This window comes from Lytechinus variegatus, chromosome 17 (genome assembly GCF_018143015.1).
Source record: "Lytechinus variegatus isolate NC3 chromosome 17, Lvar_3.0, whole genome shotgun sequence".
NCBI classification, from domain to species: Eukaryota; Metazoa; Echinodermata; class Echinoidea; order Temnopleuroida; family Toxopneustidae; genus Lytechinus; species Lytechinus variegatus.
In genome coordinates, this window is record NC_054756.1 from 30,888,611 (window position 1) to 30,910,397 (window position 21,787).

Below are 21,787 nucleotides of genomic sequence, written 5' to 3' on the forward strand. Positions count from 1 at the left end.
CTTGTAGAGTGCAGCTTTCTAATAAATATTCTTGTAGTTAAATAGCATACTCAAATCAAAATAAAAACTTGAGCATTAACTAGTTAAATTAAAAAGAAATAGCAGGATATTAAAATAGAAAAGAAAAAGAGAGATTAAAAGTCTCCAGAATCCAGCCCCAGTACTCACAAACGACCCTCGCTGATCAACAGGAAAGCGAAAGAGATGGAAAGATGTAATCATGTTTGATTAAATACAAGAGTGGAGTGGTAAAGAGTCAATTCAATGGTTATCTTGGAGAAATTTTTGGAACTTATATTTGAAAGAATTCAGGCTTGGTTATTCTTCAATTCAATTCAATTCAAATATAACGTTTTTCTTCCATTTCATCATATGTTTTTCTTGTAAACATAAGTTCATACATAAAAGTTCCCAAGAGTCTATAGGGCCTTCAAAAGAGTAAAAATTGATTTTGCATGGATGGTCCGGGGTAGTGGTAAAAGGAATTCATCTAATTTGATGCGTGGGATATTTTTGAAGAGTTTTGTTTGTGTTAAATGAAGAATCAAATATGGGTGATAATATATTATTCTTTAACTGATACATGAATTGACCTAAGTTAAATTTGGTACAGTGTTTTTATTTTAGAATGTTATTGTTGAAGAACAAGTCGGATCTGTAGGACAAGTCGAAAATAACACGCAACGCCTTCTTTTGTGCGCAATATTGTATTTAGGTATAGTTGGGTGTGTATTTCCCCAAACAATTGCTCCATAATTTAGATATGGAAAATTAATGTTGAATAAAGCATTTTTAGGGAGGAAGTTGGAAGAAAACAAATTTTGTTGATAAAACCAATATTGCGTGTGGACGTTATAACGTCAATGTGTGTTTCCAAGATGTTGTAGTAACAACTTCAATGTCTTTATTGTCCAGTTTAAAGAGAAGTCCACCCCGACCAAAAACTTGATATGAATAAAAAGAGAAAAATCCAACAAGCAACACTGCAAATTTCATCAAAATCGGATATAAAATAAGAAAGTTATGACATTTTAAAGTTTCATTTAATTGCAACAGTTAGATGCACATGGTCAGCATGCAAATGAGGGGACTGATGACATCACGCACTCACTATTTCTTTTGTATTCTATTATGAAATATGAAATATTCGGATTTACTCATGTCATTTGAAATCGAGTTTTATTTCTGCCTGCATGTGGAATTATATAGGGATGCATACGCATGCACTCACACGCTGGCGATCCGTTCCAAGGACCCCTGTTTTCACAAACATTGTCGTTCCGAAGCCCGTTCCGAGAACCCTCCTTTTTACAATAAGCCCGCTCCAAGGCCCCGGGCCCGTTTTTTGTCTCGCCCGCGGCACCCCCACCACGTTTTTGGTCGAGTGCACCCCCCCCCGGGATTTTTCTCTTCTCTTCCCTTCTTTTTCTTTTTTTTTCTTACTCTCCCCCTTTTTCTGTCTTTTGTTCTGCCAATAGAATGGGGGGGGGGGGGGCGGGCCCCTCGGGCCTCCCCCCTGGATCCGCCAATGTGCACACAACATACAGATGATGATCCTCGACCTCGAATTCGAACGCGGCGTTTCGAGGATCATCGTATGTTGATGGCCATTCCTGATCAGATCTTGATGATTTCTCTGGGCATCTATGGTACGGTATACGTTTCGTGATATCGTCAGCTAGTGAAAGGTAAAAAAATTCTCCAACGTGGTTAGGATCTACTTAGTAATCAAAATGTGTTTTTTTTCTCAACCAATTTACTAATTGTTGATTGACTTAATCTTGGCCTGGTAATATTTGATGTTTTGGTGTTGTTATGATGGTTGTTGATGTTTTTAATTCTCCGAGTTCTCAATTTCACTCGATATGACCGTCGCTGCTGTCCTGTGTGAGCGAACGGCATGGCCTTGCTGCCCTGGGAGCGCCTGGGAAGCGTAGGTACACGAAATACGGTAATTAAGGTAATAACCCGGGGAAGGGGGAATAACCACTCATTTAATGAACATTTAACCGCCGTATCTGGGATTAACAATTTCTGACATTTTACTTTAATCCCTATTCCCAACTCTGTATTGGTGAGTGGAGCCAACATATCAGCCAGGGAGTTAATTCCCTCGTTTAGCAGAACATTATTTAGTATTAAACTGGGACTTAAAGTAGCTTTTCTGTGGCAATGCTTGGATAAATGTGCTGGGCCTGGGCTGGGGGATTTTTTTGGGGGGAGGGTGCTGCCTGTGCTATTCTCCTACACAGTGCGTCCCCAAAAAACTAGACACTTTTGAAATGGCTGCCAAATATAAAATAAAGAAAAAGACTAACAATAAAAAGCCAATTTAAAGTCAACTTTCAAATGGCATACCAAAAAGTTGGAAAACTATATTCATGCTTGAGCAAGCACTGCCCACTGAAACAAACTTAAAGGGTATGAAAATTAGGATGGGCTGGATCTATCATCTAGCCTTCCAATTTATGTAAGTTTTTGAAGACAAATCCTTTTGAACTTCCAAAGTTAAGGGTGTTGTGATAAATTAATGATCAACTGTGACCAGTTTTGTTGGTTTAAGCAAATTTTATGAATTATTTTATTGAACTTTAATGCATGAGTATTGAGTGAACACAAATTACACTTTTGGGGCAGCATTTCAACTTTATCATGTGGATCTCAGCAATGTGTTCATGGGAGTCGGAGGAGAATAGGGGGTGAGATAGGACTTAAGTGGGAGAACTAGGTTGATGGAATAAGGGTCAACAGAACATTCAGTCCCTGCCCCCTCCCTCTTTCCCGCGCGCCCTCCCCTCCTGTTGAGAGACTGATGGCTATTATCATGTACGCGTGAAGTCCAGAGCAGAATGTTGATTAATGATTAATTCTGAATTGGGGCATCAAATTTTTTCCTTATCAATTATTTTTAATCAACAATTTATGAGTAAATTAATTCATTCAGTGTGCAATGTGATCAATCAAACATTCATTTTTTTCAATGAATTATTTCGCTTGTCATTTTAATCATTAAATTTCTTGGTAATCATTCATTAAAAAAAACCCTGACCATCAGCCACTGGTCACAAGGCAGTTAACTTATGAATAGGCTACAATCCAGGAGGTGAGACAGAGACAGAGAGGTGGGGGGGGGGCTGGGAAATGGAGGTGGAGAGGGGAGGGTACATATGACTTTTAACTTGTAAAAGGACAAAAAGAAAGGGAATGCCCTTTTAACCAAATGTTATCATATCTCGCCCTCTTGCTTGTAACAGGTACCATCACATTACTCTGACTCTCACAAACACACTTCTGAGGTCCACAAGATGAATATATATGCTACACTAAAATTACAATTCCTGTTCACTCATGCATTAAATTTAAATTTAGTAACTCATGAAATTTTCCTAAGAAACCAAAACTTCTCTCATTCATTAATTTAGCTTAGCAAGTTCCAAAGGACTAACCACTCAAAAAAACTGTAAAGCAAATTCCCGCCCAGCCTCGCCGAGCTTAGCCTCTCAGTAGGAGAGAAGCGTGGCGGGGGGGGGGGGGGGGGGGGGCTGCTAAATGTTCTGTTGACCTTTATCCCATCAACGTACTTCACCTACCTAAGTAATATTTCCCCCTCTTCTCCTGACTGTCATGAACACATTATTGAGATCCACATAATAAAGAAAAAATGCACTAAAAATTGCAATTCATGATCGCTCATGCATTAAATTTCAATTTGATAACGCATTACATTTTCACAAACAACAAACTGATCACCAAATAAACTCAACCTTCCAGGTAGCAAACCTGAAAGAAATTGGAAGGCTAATTCCAGCCCACCCTAAGTTTAATACCCTTTGTTTCAGTGGGCAGTGCTCGCTCAAGCATGAATAGTTTTCCAACTTTTTGGTAGCATTTGAAAGTTAACTTTATAAGCCTTTTCCCCCAAGGTGCTACATTTTTGTCTCACCTGCATAGCAAAGTGAGACTAATAATAGGCGCCGCTTTTCCGACGGTGGCGGCATCAACATCAAATCTTAACCTGAGGTTAAGTTTTTGAAATGACATAACTTAGAAAATATATGGACCTAGTTCATTAAACATAGCCATAAGGTTAATCAAGTATTACTGAACATCCTTAATAGAGTTTCATGTCACATGACCGAGGTCAAAGGTCATTTAGGGTCAATGAACTTAGACCATGTTGGAGGAATCAACATCAAAATCTTAACCTGAGGTTAAGTTTTTGAAATGTCATAACTGAGAAAATATATGAACCTCGTTCATGAAACTTAGACATAAGGTTAATCAAGTATCACTGAACATCCTGCATGAGTTTTATGTCACATGACTAAGGTCAAAGGTCATTTAGGGTCAATGAACTTTGGCCGAATTGGGGGTATCTGTTGAATTCCATCATAACTTTGAAAATTTATAGATCTGATTCATGAAACTTGGACATAATATTAATCAAGCATCACTGAACATTTTGTGCAAGATTCAGGTCTCATGATTAAGGTCAAAGGTTATTTAGGGTCAATGAACTTTGGCCGAATTGGGGGTATCTGTTAAATTACCATCATAACTTTGAAAGTTTATTGGTCTAGTTCGTTAAACTTGGACATTAGAGTAATCAAGTATCACTGAACATCCTGCGTGCATTTCAGGTCACATGGCCAAGGTCAAAGGTCAATGGACTTTGGCAGAATTAGGTGTATCTGTTGAATTACCATCATAACTCTGAAAGTTTATGGATCTGATTCATGAAACTCAGACATAAGAGTAACCAAGTATCACTGAACATCTTGTGCGAGTTTCAGGTCACATGACAAAGGTCATGTAAGGTCAATGAACTTTGGCCATGTTGGGGTTTTTTGTTGAATAACCATCATATCTCTGTAAGTTTATTGGTCTAGTTCATAAAAAGTGGACATAAGAGTAACTATGTATCACTGAACATCTTGTGCGAGTTAGGGTAGTTTTCAAAGTCAGCACTGCTGCTATATTGAACTGCGTGATGCAGGTGAGACGGCCAGAGGCATTCCACTTGTTATTTGGCAGCCATTTCTAAAGTGTATAGTTTTTTTTGACGCACTGTAAAGTATAGGCACTTGTTGTTAGGCATAGCCATAAGCAGCACCTCCTGGAGAAAAATTACCAAATGACCCAACGTTAGATCTGGATCAACATTTTTTTTTTTGGGGGGGGGGCTTTTCAGACCTGGATCTGAGTGTCAGGTCTCCGGTCATATAGTCTAGTAATAGATCTAGAATCTAGATCTCATCAGTGTAAAAGAAAAAATAAATATTGTTCCCAGGGTCGATCTATTGTGTGGATGACTGCTTCACCTTCAAACAAAGTTTTCACTTATACCGAATACGACTGCAACAAGGGGCCGGGGGTGGATCTGCACAACACTCAAACTTTGTTACAGCTCAGAAATGAAATGAGCAATGAACCAATCCAAGAACTTGCCATATAATAAAGACATGGATCCAAATTAATTAACCAATTATGTAAACCGCAACTGCAGGGAAGAAGGAGGAGAGGAAACAAAGAACAAGATGGATGAGGAGGCAGAGAAGAAAGTCCTCACAAAAACAATTGGATATCAGTTTGTGTTTACTTTTTATGAAATTCTAACAAAAATTTGTGTGATTTTTTTCCTTTTTGATTTTTTAAAAGCATGTCTGTTTATAGTTTACTAGATCCAGCTCTAGTACCTTAGGATCTATAGAGATAACTACTGCCAGTGGTTAATTATTTTGTATTTTTTTATATGAATTATAAGTTGAGTTAGGGGTAGGGGGCTTGTCGATGGATGTACAGTTTGAAATCAATTCTGCTAATGATAGACCTGGCCACCACATTGCTTCTCTAGATCTGGCTCTGCATTTGGTTATTCCTAGATGTCCTTGATGTTGTCTCTCCAGAATATCAATTCTCAGAGCTCGTGGAATGACCTATCTTTCATCATAGACTAGCAAGTCATCTACCACACTCAAGCGTCCTATCTGCACATAGTAGTTTTTCAGGATAGGGTTGTGTGGTATGTAGTCTGGCCATCCCTTGAAACAGTAGCCTCTAACTTTTGCACATACTTCATCTGCTTTTTGTGCTAATCTCATTTGTTCTTTGCAATGCTACTGGTAGATTGATGGTTGATATTTATAGGATTCAACTTCTATGAAACTGACATCACTCCTTCCTGACCTCTCTACTGGTGGTCGTGACAAGGTGTCAGCGGAAGTCTGCTGTTTTACAGGAACATACAGAGTCTTGCGTCAAATCTCATCATTCTCATTCTAAAACATTGGAGATGTGGAGCCATTTTGGTAAGTTCCTTCAAGTTTAGAAGTGTGACCAATGGCTTGTGGTCATTTTCTACTTAGAAGTGACCAAAGACATACTCAGAGAATCTCTTGCATGCCCAAGTAGCTGCCATGCTTCCTTTTCAATCATGGCATACCTCCGCTTGGTCTCTGGAAGTGATCGTGATGCATAGCACACTGGTCTACATGTATTTATTCCATCTCTCTGCACTTGATACAGGATTGCACCAATTCCGGCAAAAGATGCATCTGCTGTAATGACTGTTGGTAGTGAGCCAAGACAAGATCAGCATCTCTTTGATCTGTTTGAAAGATCTCTGTTGCACTTCTGTCCAGCACCACACATCCTTTTCAGAAGTTAATGTAATGGGTCACTGATTAGGCGGTTTCAAACCGCCTCGATCACAAGAATCCCCGTTAAATTATGAGAACTTTTTTTGGCTAAAAAATACCCATTAATTATTCCTGCATTCACACCGCCCCGCGACGTACCCTTCGGGATAAGTTCCCCGAAGTTACAAGCATGCACAGTATGGTCTGATAAGCAGGCAAGGCGCGAGATTCAAATTCACTAGCCCAGCAGCCACCCACGCCGCCGCGCCCAACGACACGCTGGGCTAAAAGTTCCCGTAATTTGCTTTCACATCGCCAAAATACCTGCCAACTTGGAAAAATCCCCGCGAAAGTTCTCGTGATTTCGCCAAGTACCTACTATTTAGCGGGTATTTTCTTTCGGGGAAATTGCGCGTAGTTTGCTTTCACATTACCAAAATACCTGGTATTTTCTGATCGGGGTAAATTTCACGATCAGAGAATACCTGGAACTGGCGAACTTCGAGGCGGTCTGAAACCACCTATTGTAGATAGTCCTGGGAGGAATTTCCCCACCTGGTTCACCATTCCTAGGAATTTTTGCAACTTTTCCACGGTCTGGTGAGCTGGAAAAATGAGGAATGGATTTTGTTCTGCTTGGATCAACTTTTACACCAGAATAGTCTATGGAGTGCCTAAGAAACTTCACTCTCTGTCATGATTAAGTGTGAATCCTGCTTCATGCTAATGTTGAAGGACGGCTTGAACTCTGGTCTGCTTGCGTTGCACCGCCACAAATAGTCAATGTGCAAATTACTCCATCAAGTCCTTCCAGGATATTGGACATTGTTCTTTGGAAGACTTCGGGTGCTGTTACGCTGAATGGCAGTTGGTTGAAGCAGAATCTCCCATATGGAGTAATGAAAGTGGGCAGCAGCTTGGACTCATTACTTAGTGGTATCTGCCAAAAACTACTGTTGGCATCTAGCTTTGTGAAGTTTGTACTCTCTCCCAGTTTTGCAAAGCTTTCATCAACTGAAGACTTTGGATGAATTTTTGTTCAATTGCTTTGTTCAGTGATGTGAGGTCTACACAAATTCTAACCAAACCATTGGGCTTCTTTAGTACTGGTACTGGTAACATTCTTGAACACCACTATTTTGGTTCAGTCACTGTTGAAATTACCCTTTGCTTCAACATGGACTCTCGTTCTTTAATAGGTAGAAGTGGATGCGGAACTTTTTTAGCTGTATACAGGCGCATTGGTTCAGCATCTGGAGCCAATGTGATCTGGTATGCTCTCTTCCTTTTTCCCAATCCAGTGAAGAGTTGAGGGAGTTCAACCTTGAAGTTTGCATTTTCAGCATTTTGGTAATTTACCTTCTCCACCTTGCAGATTAGTTTCAAGTCTGAACATGTGTTCCTGCTCAGAAATGAACATCTCTGATTTTCAAGCACATAGAGAATTTCCTTGATCAGTTTATCTCCATGATGGAGGGTTGCTGTCATATGTCCGACTACTGTCAGAACTTTTTCACCCGGACCATGTAACTTATTGTTTGTTGGTTGTAGGTTACTTTTGTTCAGCCGTGGAGTAGAATCAGACAGCATGTTAACTGATGGTCCAGTGTCTATATTAGCTTAAAATGTGTTTCAATCCCATCTACAAGGATAGCTGCACTCCGGTATGTCTTTTCATTCTCTCTGATTTTACCAAGAAAGGGGATGTTAATGTCATCAGAAGCATCCCGTTCGCTCACTTTAAGTTTTCCTTTTGCTTCCTTTTGTTTCCCTTTCTCTGACTTTTTGTTTCTACACACACCCTGAAGTGGCCAGTCTTTCCACATTGATGGCATTTTGCATCCTTTGTAGGGCACAACCCTATGGCAATTAGAGGCACTTCTGTGTCAATGGCATATCGATACCATTGCCCAATCAGATCAGGTTGGATGGCGGACACCCGCCTGTTGATTGTCAGCCTGCCACAAACGTTCAACCTCAATAAATATCCAGGCAATTTAAAACATCATAAGGGTCACAGGTTGGAGTCCCTTTTTCATGAATATGTATTTATGGCTGCCCACCATGCACATTAGATTCAAGATTATTTTATTGATCAATGCACAGATACAATGAAATTTGATTTCCATTGGCTTTCACAACAAGTATATGCAAAGATGAAAAGTACAATATCATAACAATATTGAAATGCAATAACAATCAAAATGTATTAAACTGTGTGCAATTACTTTCATACCTTTTAAATTCATAATGCATGTGAATAATGATAAAAGGTCCGTATACTGCTATTATATCCCCCATCCTAGTACATGTATATGCAGAATTCAATTATCATTTCATTTCATACACAATAAATGAGACAACTTGTTGAGTCAATCACTAAACGTTTCATTTTCAAAGTAGGAATATAGGGCAAGAAACTATGGATAGACTATACATGTATGTAGAGACCATTGAGTTTCTTTTTTTTTGGGGGGGGGGACATTGACGATGAAAAATTTTAACGGCAGCCATTAACCCCCTGCACCGATTAAACTAAAAGAAACTTTGTTCTCTGTAATTGGTATTAGTGAACGGATTTAGTGGAACACCTAATGCAACAGACACTGAAGCTATTGTTATACTCTAGACTGAACAGAAATGTAAATCAGCTTCAGAAGAAGTCAAGGAAATATATGAGATAAAAGAGAATGAAAAACAAAATAAACATCCTGCATTACCAACCAAATCTAGTGTTTCATGTTTACACAACAAGAACTTTGGCTGTTGCAGGCTATGGATGTTATAAGAGTCTGAGTCTTGAAAATCTTATCTCTTCATGTTTGCTTTTCTCTTTTATATTTGTGCATACTGGCATATACAGGGAGCTAAACTGGAATGCAACCAAAGTACAACTTACTTCACCTCTGTGTTAGTACCTGATCCCAGATGACTCATTGACCTCACAATCAACATGTTTTCAATGAAAGCCAGACAAGGTAAGAACATGTATATTTTGCTTCTAGCTGGATATTAATAAACATGATTGTGCAATGTATCTTAAAATCAAATTAAAGGAGAATGAAACTGAAGAAGGAAGGAGGGGGGGGGGTCGTCGTGTGAGCGGGGCAGGGCGGCTCCTGAACGGAAATTTTGTCATTCAGTGTATCTAGAGAACTGAACATTAGGTCTGAAAAAGGGGGTCATGAGGGTTAAAAGAAAGTAGTGGCACCAAACAATTGTTTCTTGAGAAAGTCTTTTAAATCAAGGTTATTTGTCAATGTATATCATCATCAGGTACATTACTGTAAATTTTTCTTTGTGAAATCATGAACTCTTGGCTTCAAACCGATAATTCTGATGATCACTAATCACAGAAAAGCTTGAATGTATGTATATGAGAGTGTATTGATATCACTCGGAAAAATGCCCGACATTGATGAAATTCAATCCATGCTTTTGCTCATTTCCCAGCATTAAAGCATTTTCTTCCAGAGCCATTTGGCACATAAATGTACAAGGTGTATATTTTTTATATTCACAGTATTCAAAGTTCAAACTCTTAGGTGGTAATTTTATTGGATTCTGGTTGAACTCATTTTGAGATCGTTACCACAACTAGAATTTATCTTCAATTTATTTTCCCTTTCTCTCTCATTTTTCAGTATTTTATTGGGATAATCTGTTCTGACTCACATGCTCTTCTTCATTTTTTCCTCTTTCCTTACATTTTACCTTTCTTATCTTTGTTTCTTTTCCTATTCCCTGTTCTTTTTTTTTCTCCCTTTGCCTTTCTTTCTCCTAGCTGGCTTTTCCATTTTTTTTCCTGGTAAGCTCTGCCGGGGGGGGGGGGGGGAGCTTCAGACTGGCTTAGTTATGCCACTGTACACCCTTCCCCCTCCACACACACTAACTGACTACATATTGTATTTCTGACCCCAACGCACATATTTTTTTTTCCAACTCTGGTCCTAAGCTACCTGTTAGCTATGGCAGTTTTCCAGTTTCTTGTTTCTTGCATCTCTCTTACTCTGTGAGTGTGATCATTTTCTGCTATTATAATTTCCATTTTTTCAGTTTTTTTGACATCCCAAATCTACATAACTCCTGGGACATCACCCAGGGACATAACAGGAAGTCATGGGAAGCAGCAATTTATTCATGGAATTCTGTTTTCTGTGGGAACCCTGAAATTATGTGTAAAGTCTATGTTCTGCATCTGCCCAATCCATCACCATAGCATGTCTTTCGATAACATGCACTTGTTTTCAAATTTGAATCAAGTGGGTATACAACCAAGTGGGTATTAAACCAAGTGGGTATTAGACCAAGAGGGTAATTAACCAAGTGGGTATTAGACCAAGTGGGTATTAGACCAAGTGGGTATTAGACCAAGTGGGTAATAAACCAAGTGTGCATTAGACCAAGTGGGTATTAAACCAAGTGGGTATTAGACCAAGTGGGTATTAGACCAAGTGGGTATTAAACCAAGTGGGTATTAGACCAAGTGGGTATTAGACCAAGTGGGTATTAAACCAAGTGGGTATTAGACCAAGTGGGTAATAAACCAAGTGGGTATTAAACCAAGTGGGTATTAGACCAAGTGGGTATTAGACCAAGTGGGTATTAGACCAAGTGGGTATTAAACCAAGTGGGTATTAGACCAAGTTGGTATTAGACCAAGTTGGTATTAGACCAAGTGGGTAATAAACCAAGTGGGTAATGAACCATGTGGGTATTAGACCAAGTGGGTATTAGACCAAGTGGGTATTAGACCAAGTGGGTATTAAACCAAGTGGGTAATAAACCATGTGGGTATTAGACCAAGTTGGTATTAGAACAAGTGGGTATAAGACCAAGTGTGTATTAGACCAAGTTGGTATTAGACCAAGTGGGTATTAGACCAAGCGGATATTAGACCAAGTGTGTATTAGACCAAGTTAGCATTAGACCAAGTGGGTATTAGACCAAGTGGGTATTAGACCAAGTGGGTATTAGACCAAGTGGGTATTAGACCAAGCGGATATTAGACCAAGTGGGTATTAAACCAAGTGGGTATTAAACCAAGTGGGTAATAAACCAAGTGGGTATTAGACCAAGTGGGTATTAGACCAAGTGGGTATTAGACCAAGTGGGTATTAGACCAAGTGGGTATTAAACCAAGTGGGTATTAGACCAAGTGGGTAATAAACCATGTGGGTATTAGACCAAGTGGGTATTAGACCAAGCGGATATTAGACCAAGTGGGTATTAAACCAAGTGGGTATTAGACCAAGTGGGTATTAAACCAAGTGGGTATTAAACCAAGTGGGTAATAAACCAAGTGGGTATTAGACCAAGTGGGTATTAGACCAAGTGGGTATTAAACCAAGTGGGTAATAAACCATGTGGGTATTAGACCAAGTGGGTATTAGACCAAGCGGGTATTTGACCAAGTGGGTATTAGACCAAGTGGGTATTAGACCAAGTGGGTATTAGACCAAGTGTGTATTAGACCAAGTTAGCATTAGACCAAGTGGGTATTAGACCAAGTTGGTAAAAGACCAAGTGGGTATTAGACCAAGTGTGTATTAGACCAAGTGCGTATTAGACCAAGTGGGTATTAGACCAAGTTGGTATAAGACCAAGTGTGTATTAGGCCAAATGGGTATTAGACATAGTGGGTACAGCGTTCTCGCCAGAAAAAAATTCACCCATGTCGGGGACTTGTGCTGCCACTCCTGGTGGGTCGGTGCGGGAGGGGTGGTTCACCCCTCCGACGCGGAAGCGACGGCCTTTTCATCAAATAGAGACGCTAAGGAAGCCCGATTGTGTATTTTTAAGCCCACACAAATGTACATAAACGCACAGATACTTGCCGTTCAGTCCAAAGAAAGAGAAGTGCAGCTTTCCAGCTTATGAATTGTAAATATTTTCGAGAAAAAAAAAGAGTCGGGCCCTGGTCGGACCAGACATGAGAAGTCAAAGGGCTTTGTCGTGTTTCTAGATTTACACCATGTAGGCTGGATCTGCAAAACATGTCCGCCGCTCCGTCGATCGTCTATATAGCACGCGTATCGTGCATGCACCTAGTTAGCGATCTGTGCATACATGTACGGTACAGTATACAAAATGCGCATCCAACGAGCGTCGGCGCTAGCTAGGGCCCTGCACTGATTTTCATTTGCAAGTGGTCTTAAGTTGGTGGGACTTCGGCGCAACCCGATAAATGAAGTTGATATCACTAAGAGGAGTTCATGGAGTGTATTATTTTTTTCTGAATATTTCTATTTAATTTTTCCACGCATGTCGCTGAAATTTTACACTTGGTTCCACTTGGTCTCCATTTCCGTACACATGGTGTTTGAACCATGCGTATTATACACTGGCGAGAACGCTGAGTGGGTATTAGACCACGTGTGTATTAGACCAAGTGGGTATCAAAACAAGTGGGTATTAGACCCAGTGAGTATTAGATCAAACTGTGGGTATTAGACCAAGTTGGTATAAGACCAAGTGGGTATTAGACCAAGTGTGTATTAGACCAAATGGGTATTAGACCAAGTTGGTATTAGACCTAGTGGGTATAAACCAAGTGTGTATTAGACAAAGGCTGTATTTCACAAAGGAGGTTTAAACCCCGAGGGGGTTTAAACCCCCTCCTAGGTTTTTTAGTCCACGGTTTAAACCCCGAGGGGGTTTAAACCCCCTCTCTGTTTCACCAACGATGGTTTCTTTAGTCCATGGTTTAAAATTAAACCATGGTTTAAACCATGGTTTTATTTTAGTCCACGGTTCTGAGCATGCTCAGTAGAGCGTATGTTGTCTGCTACGTCTTTGCTGACCACGGCAAACAGGGTTCGAAAATCCAAAGTCTGGGGTATAAAATACCGAAATTTGCAATCTCAATCGATTACATGAAATGAAAGTACATTAAAAACTTATTCATTGTTTGATGAGTCGAATTGTATTGTACATCCGCTATTTTTATATACATCACAAAATGCAATAAAAATGAAAATTTGTCTCAACCATTGCGGTCGTCTGCGCGTCGACGATAATCTCATTTCGGTCCCATCTGTAAACATCGATGTCATGTTTTTAATCATTGAATAAATTTAATTCGGCTGAAAAGAAAATGACAACAAACAGATGTAATATAAAGATTACCCGATGAAACTTGAAGTATGAATATAATTACTTCATCAGTTTCAAGATTAAGTAGTATCTTATCAGATCGCTTTCTCTTAATACTTACCTTTTTGGTGTTAAGCGGCATTTAATATGAAAATAAGCTGTTGATTTTGCATGTCTACGATCTCGATCGCTAAGTTTAGTTGAGGCTGAGCTAGCTGAGAGTTAACAACGCGCAAATATGCCCGTACAGTCGTCCGGCAACCAATATTCGAAAAGTATATGGGTCTTCTAATGCTTTTTCAGTATAAAACAACAATCATAACAAAGATTGTCGATCAGCTGTTCTTACGTCATAATCATGATTGCGAAACGACCTTTGAATCCAGTTCCATCGCCAAAAATATTTAAAAAAAATAAATTCAAATGTAAATTCTAGAAAGAACATGTCCCAAAATTTTCTGAAGTAAACTTTTTCCTCCAATTTGTTTATTTTCCTTTCTTAAAATTGAGACCGCCCTGATTTATTCCCTAAATCTTGACTTTATTTTGTTAATGGTAATCAAAAGTGCATCCTATAACTCTAGCACGCATAAAAAATAAATATTTGTGGATCACTGAAACATTGGCTGAAATCCCTACTCAAAATAGTTTAGTTCTTTCAGTGATGGTAAAAAATACAAGATCATTCAAAATCGAAATAAAACATATATTTGGGACGAGATGACCCGACTTTTGGAAAGATAACCTTTTTGGGGGTGGGGTAGTTGTAGCTAGAATTAGAAGTTTATTTCATTCCCCCCAAAAAATAGAGGTTTATCATATATATTTCCTGAATATTTTTTTATCAAAATAAATTATATCAATTTCTATTTCAATTTGAAACTTTTCTCAATAGTTAAACAATATTGAAGTGAAAGTGATGAAGTGTTCTCTCTCGTTCTCATCTTTCTCTTGTTACCGCTCATTTTCTTTCTATATCTCTCACACACACTAGCGTACCTACGGGGGGCAGACTGCCCCCCTGACGAGTCACAACCCATGCAAGGGACCTATCCCTGCCCCCCCCCCCCCGACGAGAAGTTTTTTTTTTTGCTTGTCCATTTTTTTCTGGTACGAAATCCTTTTGTGATTGAAGACCCCTTTTTGTCATTTTTTTGCGGACGATTTTGCCCCCCCCCCCCTGTGGAAAATCCTAGGTACGCTACTGCACACACATTCACTATCCTACTACCTTTTTCTCTCTGTCACCCCCTCCCCTTGCTCTTTCAAAAATGCATCAATAAGTGCATCTACTCTGATTTCGTTTTCCCATTCTAGGTGAATATTTCTGACAATATATCTGACATCCCCCCATAATATATATAAGGGGGTACTTATAACAAAAGTGCAGAATACAATTTTCCTACTAGTGAAAATCCTTTGAAGCAAGCACTATAAAATTGCATTCTTAATCCTTATTGTAATACATGATTAGAAAATACTCTTGCATATAAGAACTTTAAATAAAACCTAATCAAACATCCTGTCCCCCCCCCTCCACTTCAAATCCATCATTGACTGAAAGACATATCTCAATAAATCAACCGTGTAAAGAACATTTATCTTTTAAATATTTTATGAAACAAAAATATGTTTAATAATCTATTGAAATAAACAGTTCTTAAATTAGGAAATGCATCCTCACAAAATGAAAGGTCATTCTTTTTTTTTATGCTTGTTGCAATTAATACACAAATAATGATTGCAAATGTGAAAACTCCATGTCCAGTTGAAGCTTTTTTGAATAAAAACTATCTCACATAGTGGACCTCTCAAAATACTTCCCAAATCATAATATAATTACATTATCAAGAGTATTCATCACTTTCCTTGAAACAAAATAATAAAACCCTCCCAACTGAGATGAATGTGACACATTGTTGATATTTATAAATCTGAAAAAGAACAGAAGTTCATCTATTTCTTTCACAAGGACAAATTCTACAAATTCATTTGTCTGAGGTATCAAGGAAACATTCCCAGACTGGTGGAATTTCTTCAAAATCGCATTCCTCTTCAAGGTAATTTAGTATCATTAAAATTACCATGCCTTTTTTTCCCTTTTCCATTGACCCTTTCTGCCAGAATATTTTTTGGCCAGACTCGTATATCAGAAGTAGTTGAAATAGATGTTAAATACTGTAGCAAATTAAACATGATCCCCAAATCAAGTACAAGTACATGTACATGTAATAACAAGATCAATTGGATGCACAATATACTGGTACACACAAAATAATCTGAATATACTACAGATATGTAGTAAGGTATTTAGAGGTGAAGAGGGATTTATAAAACTGAACTGGGAGGGTGAATCATTTGAAGTATGAAAAGGGCTTCAATATATGTATGTTACCAGATTCAAGCAATTCAATGAACTGTGCACTGAATATTGTATACTTCTGAAAAGAATGCATTGCATTGTTGTCTGTTTTTAAAGAAATTTTTATAATTAAGTCTTTAATGTTTTCAAAAATTAAATTTATGGTTCCGAGAACAATAAGAAAACACAATGTACATTGGTGTCAGAAGCTGAACCTATCAAGTAGAGAGTTACCAGTACGCTAAACAACATACATCTTTGACAACATGATTTATAGTATGTGTTTTACAACTGTACTGTTACTATATGTTATGTACTTAAATGCATTTCAATATTGAATTTTAACCCTGCAGCAATACCACAAACCTTTGTTCTGCAAAATGGAATTTGAATTACCCATCTCAAGGAAAAAAGAATCATCTGTCAGAAGAGCTTGAGCTGGTAGAAGTGCATGTCATTAGAATTGAAGTTCAATGGAAGAAACATGGTCTCGACTTTATAAAGAGTACAAGATGAGAGTGAAAGAACATGATATGAGATTGAAAGAGCATGAAATGAGATTGAAAGACACGATATGAGCTTGAAGGAGCACAAACTACGAATGGACGTTTTGAATAAAGAAAGAGAGGTTGCTGAAGCTAAGATGCAGGAATCACAGGGTTATAATAATCAATTTATTAACAAATAAAGAAGTAAAGTATTCTTCATAAATTTGAATGAACTCTGTGTTTCTATGTTCTTAATGCTTTTGCCATTGTTATAGGCATTCCTCTCCACATGAAGTTGGAAGGGGTATATAAGAAGCATATGGCCCAATCCCCCCCCCCCCCCCCCCCCGGCTCTTGATGTAGACATGTGTCCCATCAATTGCACCTTTCACTCCTGGAAATCTAACAGTTAGAACTGTCTCCGAGTTGCTTCAACTTCTTCTCTTGTAGGAATCTTCATGTATTGCCTCTTCCTTCATGCTTTAGCTTCTGACACATTGATGACTGTGATATTGCTGCCTCATCACCATGCATCTTTTAAAATGATCCTGTAAAATAAAAACAAACCATGTGGTTGATGGGTGAGGTGATTGTTTTGAGGTAATTTAAAACATTTCATTGAAGCACATACAGATGTTAAACAATGAATATTCATCTTGTACAAATATCATACAATTTTCTCCAATATATTTTAACAAGTGGAACGCCTTTGGCAGTCTCGCCATCATTATGCGATTCAATATAGCAGCAGTGCTGACTTTCAAAAACAACTATTGAATAATTTTTTGCCCAATGCTTTAATGACTCTTTACCTTGAAGTTTTGCACATCTTTTGATTAAAGGTAAAAAAAAAATAATTAGGTTGTACAGTACCCGAACAATGTACCATCAATTTTTAATTTCAGCCAAGTCGTCACTAGTGAATTATATTGGTGACATAAATTGAGGAAACAGAATTGAAATTAATAGAGAAGTGACACAGAAGCATTTTTTGTGATATATGAATAAATTTTGCATAAATTAACATAAATAATTTTCTAGTCAAAATTTCAAAAGTCTGTGTGGAAATTTGGGGACCCTCATGTACATGTAGCTCTACCAGACGGATGAAAAAAAAAATCAAAATTGGTCTACAAATACAGAAGCATTTTTGTGATTATGAATTTTGCATAAATTAGCATGAATACATTTTGCATAAATTAGCATGAATACATTTTGCATAAATTAGCATAATTTTATATTCAAAATTTCAAAATTTTGTGTACAAGTTTGGTGAACCTCATGAAGCGGGTTCATGGCAAAATTTATAACTCTAACCTGACACTAGCCTCACTACTGCTGCTGTAGTTTTGGAATTTTTAAATTATGCAATTCATAGGTACTTGACTGTTGCTGAAATGATACTCTTATTTATGTACTCCTTCTCTGATTTCTAGATATTGTCATGTCATCAGCTTTATCTAGAGTCCTAAAATTATAGAAACAATCTCAGTCATTTAGATTTAACAGTGCCAAGAAACATTCAATAATCGTTTATGAAAAATTAAATTACTTACCCACTGCATAAAAATGGAGAGTTGTCAACACCTGCAAATAAACAGGAAGTTGATCTATCCTCTGAGCTGTGTGTCCCTCTTCATTTCGGCTTCCAGCATATTGGTGACGGTTTCTTTTGACAGTCGATACTGATCTCGAGATGGCCCATCCTTGTACGATTTCGATGGATTTTTAGCATCATGGAGCCCACAATGTCTTGGGAAAGGTAGCTGTATGCAGAAGAGTTGAATATTATTTTTAATTCTTTTATTTTGTGATCTTTATAATCATTCCAAACTGTACATGTGCATGTAGATTTGATCTGCCAACATAATTACTGCAATCTTAATTTACTTCCTGAGATTAACAAAAACTACATTCAAGCCATTTCATTTCTTCAGTCTAAATATTTCATGTTCGATATCTTAAATCATTTCAATAATAGTTTTAAACAAATCAAAACAATGTAAATAAAATTAATAATCATACCTTTTAGTAATTTAAAGCTGTGAAGAAGATGGAGATAATCCATAGAGACCTACACTGTATGGTACCTCTGATGCCGATGTTATTCTGTGAAACAGTGGTCAAATTAAAAAAAAAAAAATTTTCATTAAAAAGAAAATATTCATTGGTTTATCACTTTTTAAATGCAAATCTCAAAGTAAACACTGTGAATGATAAATAAAAAAATATTGTAATACTTTGTTTGAAACTGGAATACGCCTTTCAAAATTAGGCCTAGGCCTAACGACTTAACTTAAATCTGTTTTTTTTGGGGGGGGGCTCTATTTTCTCTATTTGCAAGTGAAAAGACTTTAGACCAAATTTTGAGTAATCAACTCTTTAATATTCCTACAGCCTCAAAAATTGGCCTGTGCTAAAAGCAAAAAGGTAGGTCTCGATCTACAAATGTATATTTTGAATTTGAAATGCAATTTAGGCTTTTTAGTAGGCCTACGAAGTTTAGTCAAGGCAAATTCAAAATCAAATTGAAAAAAAATAATTCTTTCTGACTCTGAGTTTCTCCTCTTAAAATGCACCAAATAGTAAAAAATTATATAGATTTAGATATTTCATTTTCATCTTGACATTGACAAATTAAGATATAGATGGCATAATAATATAAATATCCTCGTGAAGCTCATAAAACAATTAAGCCCGGCCCGCGGCTGAGCACCTTCAATTCGTTCAACAACACAGCGACAAAATATCCCAACACTTAAATGCACGGATGGGACTGTGGCAATACAAACGCGACGATAAAATGCATCGTCTGGACTTGTCAATACCAAAACCTCGTTCGCAATCATGAAAAACAACACTACCAATTTCATATAACTGCTTAAAACGTATCAATATATTCCAGAGAAGGAAAGCGGGAATTTTTTTTACGAATTCAAAGAAGAATACTTACGAACTTCTAATCAAGAAGACCACTTGTCAGGTCCAGGACCGCAAGAAAAATTTTCTTCGCTTCACGGATTTTTCACAAACTCCTCAAGTGCGCATGCTCGTAAAATTAAACCATGGTTTAAACCACATCTAAGAGCAGACTAAAAAATATGATGTTTCATGACGTTTTATGACGCATTTAAACCCCCTCGGGGTTTAAACCTCTTTTGTGAAACGCAAATGAAAAACCCAGCTCGGGGTTTAAACCAGGAGGGGGTTTAAACCACCAAAAACCAGGAGCTAGGTTTTTTGTGAATTCGGGCCAAAGTGTGTATTAGACCAAGTGTGTATTAGACCAAGTTGGTATGAGACCAAGTTGGTATTAGACCTAGTGGGTATAAACCAAGTGTGTATTAGACAAAGTGTGTATTAGACCAAGTGGGTATTAGACCAAGTGTGTATTAGACCAAGTGGGTATTAGACCAAGTGTGTATTACACCAAGTTGGTATTAGATCAAGTGTGTATTAGACCAAGTTGGTATGAGACCAAGTTGGTATTAGACCAAGTGGGTATCAAACCAAGTGTGTATGAGATCAAGTGGGTATTAGATCAAGTTGGTATGAGACCAAGTTGGTATTAGACCAAGTGGGTATACAACCAAGTGTGTATGAGATCAAGTGGGTATTAAACCAAGTGGGTATTAGACCAAGTGGGTATTAGACCAAGTGGGTATACAACCAAGTGTGTATGAGATCAAGTGTGTATTAGACCAAGTTGGTATGAGACCAAGTGGGTATTAGACCAAGTGGGTATCAAACCAAGTGTGTATGAGACCAAGTGGGTATTAGATCAAGTTGGTATTAAACCAAGTGGGTATTAGACCAAGTGGGTATAAGTCCAAGTGTAGACCAAATTGATATTAGAATAAATAGGATTACAATTACCATTTTACACAATTAGACTGCTATTATCTGAGAAGTAGATCAACTGCTCATTGTAGACAAAGTGTGGGTTGTATGATTCTGAAGAAATGAATTTGATTGTTCACAGCGATTCATTGACAATATTCAGGAGGTGGAACTAACATAGGAGTTTTCACGGGGGGGGGGGCAAATTTGTCCGCCCAAAAATTTGACAAGCAAAAAAAAGGTCTTCAACCACAAATATAGTATTTCGTACCAGAAAAAAAAATTGACAAGGAAAAAAAAGGAGGTCTGCAACCCACAAATAGAGGATTTCGTACCAGAAAAAAAAATTGACAAGCAAAAAAAAAGAAAAAAAAAGGTCTTCAAGCTCGTCAGGAGGTCTGCAACCCACAAATAGAGGATTTCGTACCAGAAAAAAAAATTGACAAGCAAAAAAAAAGAAAAAAAAAAGGTCTTCAAGCTCGTCAGGGGGGATAGGGATACGTTTCTTGAATGGGTTATGACTTGTCAGGGGGGCAGACGGGTCGTGTGGTCCAGTGGTTAGAGCATTGGACTCATAATCGTAAGGTTGTGAGTTCGAATCCCAACTCTGCCATTGTCTCCACTTTGATAAAAAGGCCCGAGAGTGATATCTGTCATCTATACACAGCAAAAAAAGTAAGTCCCCCCTTAAACAAACATCAATAATTTCCGAACCAATGCGAGTTTTTAGTTTTTTTTTTACATGAGCGTGTAGGTAATTTTATAAGCTACCCTCTGAGTAAATGTTATGGACTTATTTTGCGTCATGCTTCAGTGAGCACCGTAAGAAGGCAAAAATGTCACTTTTCAAAAGTCACTAGCCAAATATCATGACTTTGATTCCATTTTACTGGAACTAATTCCACATTCTTATCATGAAAAATAGTCAGAAGGCTTGTAAAAGGTACTTTCTAAAGTACGATACAACTTTTTGGCTAAATTTCACGGTTGAATAAACACAAGTCCACATTTGCAATAATTGGATTTTTTACACATTTATATAAGTAAGAATGAAACAATATGATGACACTTATTTTTAGGAAGAGTATCTTCAACAATATTCATCGTTTCACGGTTCAATGAACATTTATTATAAACAAAAAATACGATTTTCAAATATCATAGGCAAGTATTGTTTCATTTTGGTAACTGAAAATGATATTTTCTCAATTTTTTCGTTATGTTCACGACCATTTAACTATGGAAGCAGGAGACCGTCAAAAACACGGATATACGTCGTGTCATAATTCAATTTACTACACGACGTAAATAATTACGTAGTGTAGCAATTCGAATTACCACACGACGTAAATAATTACGTAGTG

The 21,787-nt window shown here is 37.7% G+C and overlaps 1 protein-coding gene and 1 long non-coding RNA gene across 3 annotated transcripts in view; one reads left to right on the top strand and one right to left on the bottom strand.

Moving 5' to 3' along the window:
- Nucleotides 1–1,526: 1,526 nt before the first annotated feature.
- Nucleotides 1,527–21,787, top strand: part of LOC121430910 (choline dehydrogenase, mitochondrial-like) — a 36,765-nt gene continuing 16,504 nt past the window's right edge. The window contains exons 1-2 of one of the 2 annotated variants that reach the window (XM_041628341.1): nt 1,527–1,688; nt 9,502–9,616. In XM_041628341.1, the coding sequence (XP_041484275.1) occupies nt 9,592–9,616 (25 nt within the window). In that variant the 5' untranslated portion in view covers nt 1,527–1,688; nt 9,502–9,591. Of the gene's footprint in view, nt 1,689–1,886; nt 1,961–9,501; nt 9,617–21,787 lie in introns of those variants that run through there. The other variant, XM_041628342.1, reaches the window with a different exon arrangement.
- Nucleotides 15,525–19,676, bottom strand: LOC121430911. The gene is made up of 4 exons (XR_005972078.1): nt 19,537–19,676; nt 18,609–18,692; nt 18,140–18,349; nt 15,525–17,131 (listed from the first exon to the last, which is right to left on the bottom strand). It is a non-coding gene; the product is annotated as an uncharacterized LOC121430911 (long non-coding RNA).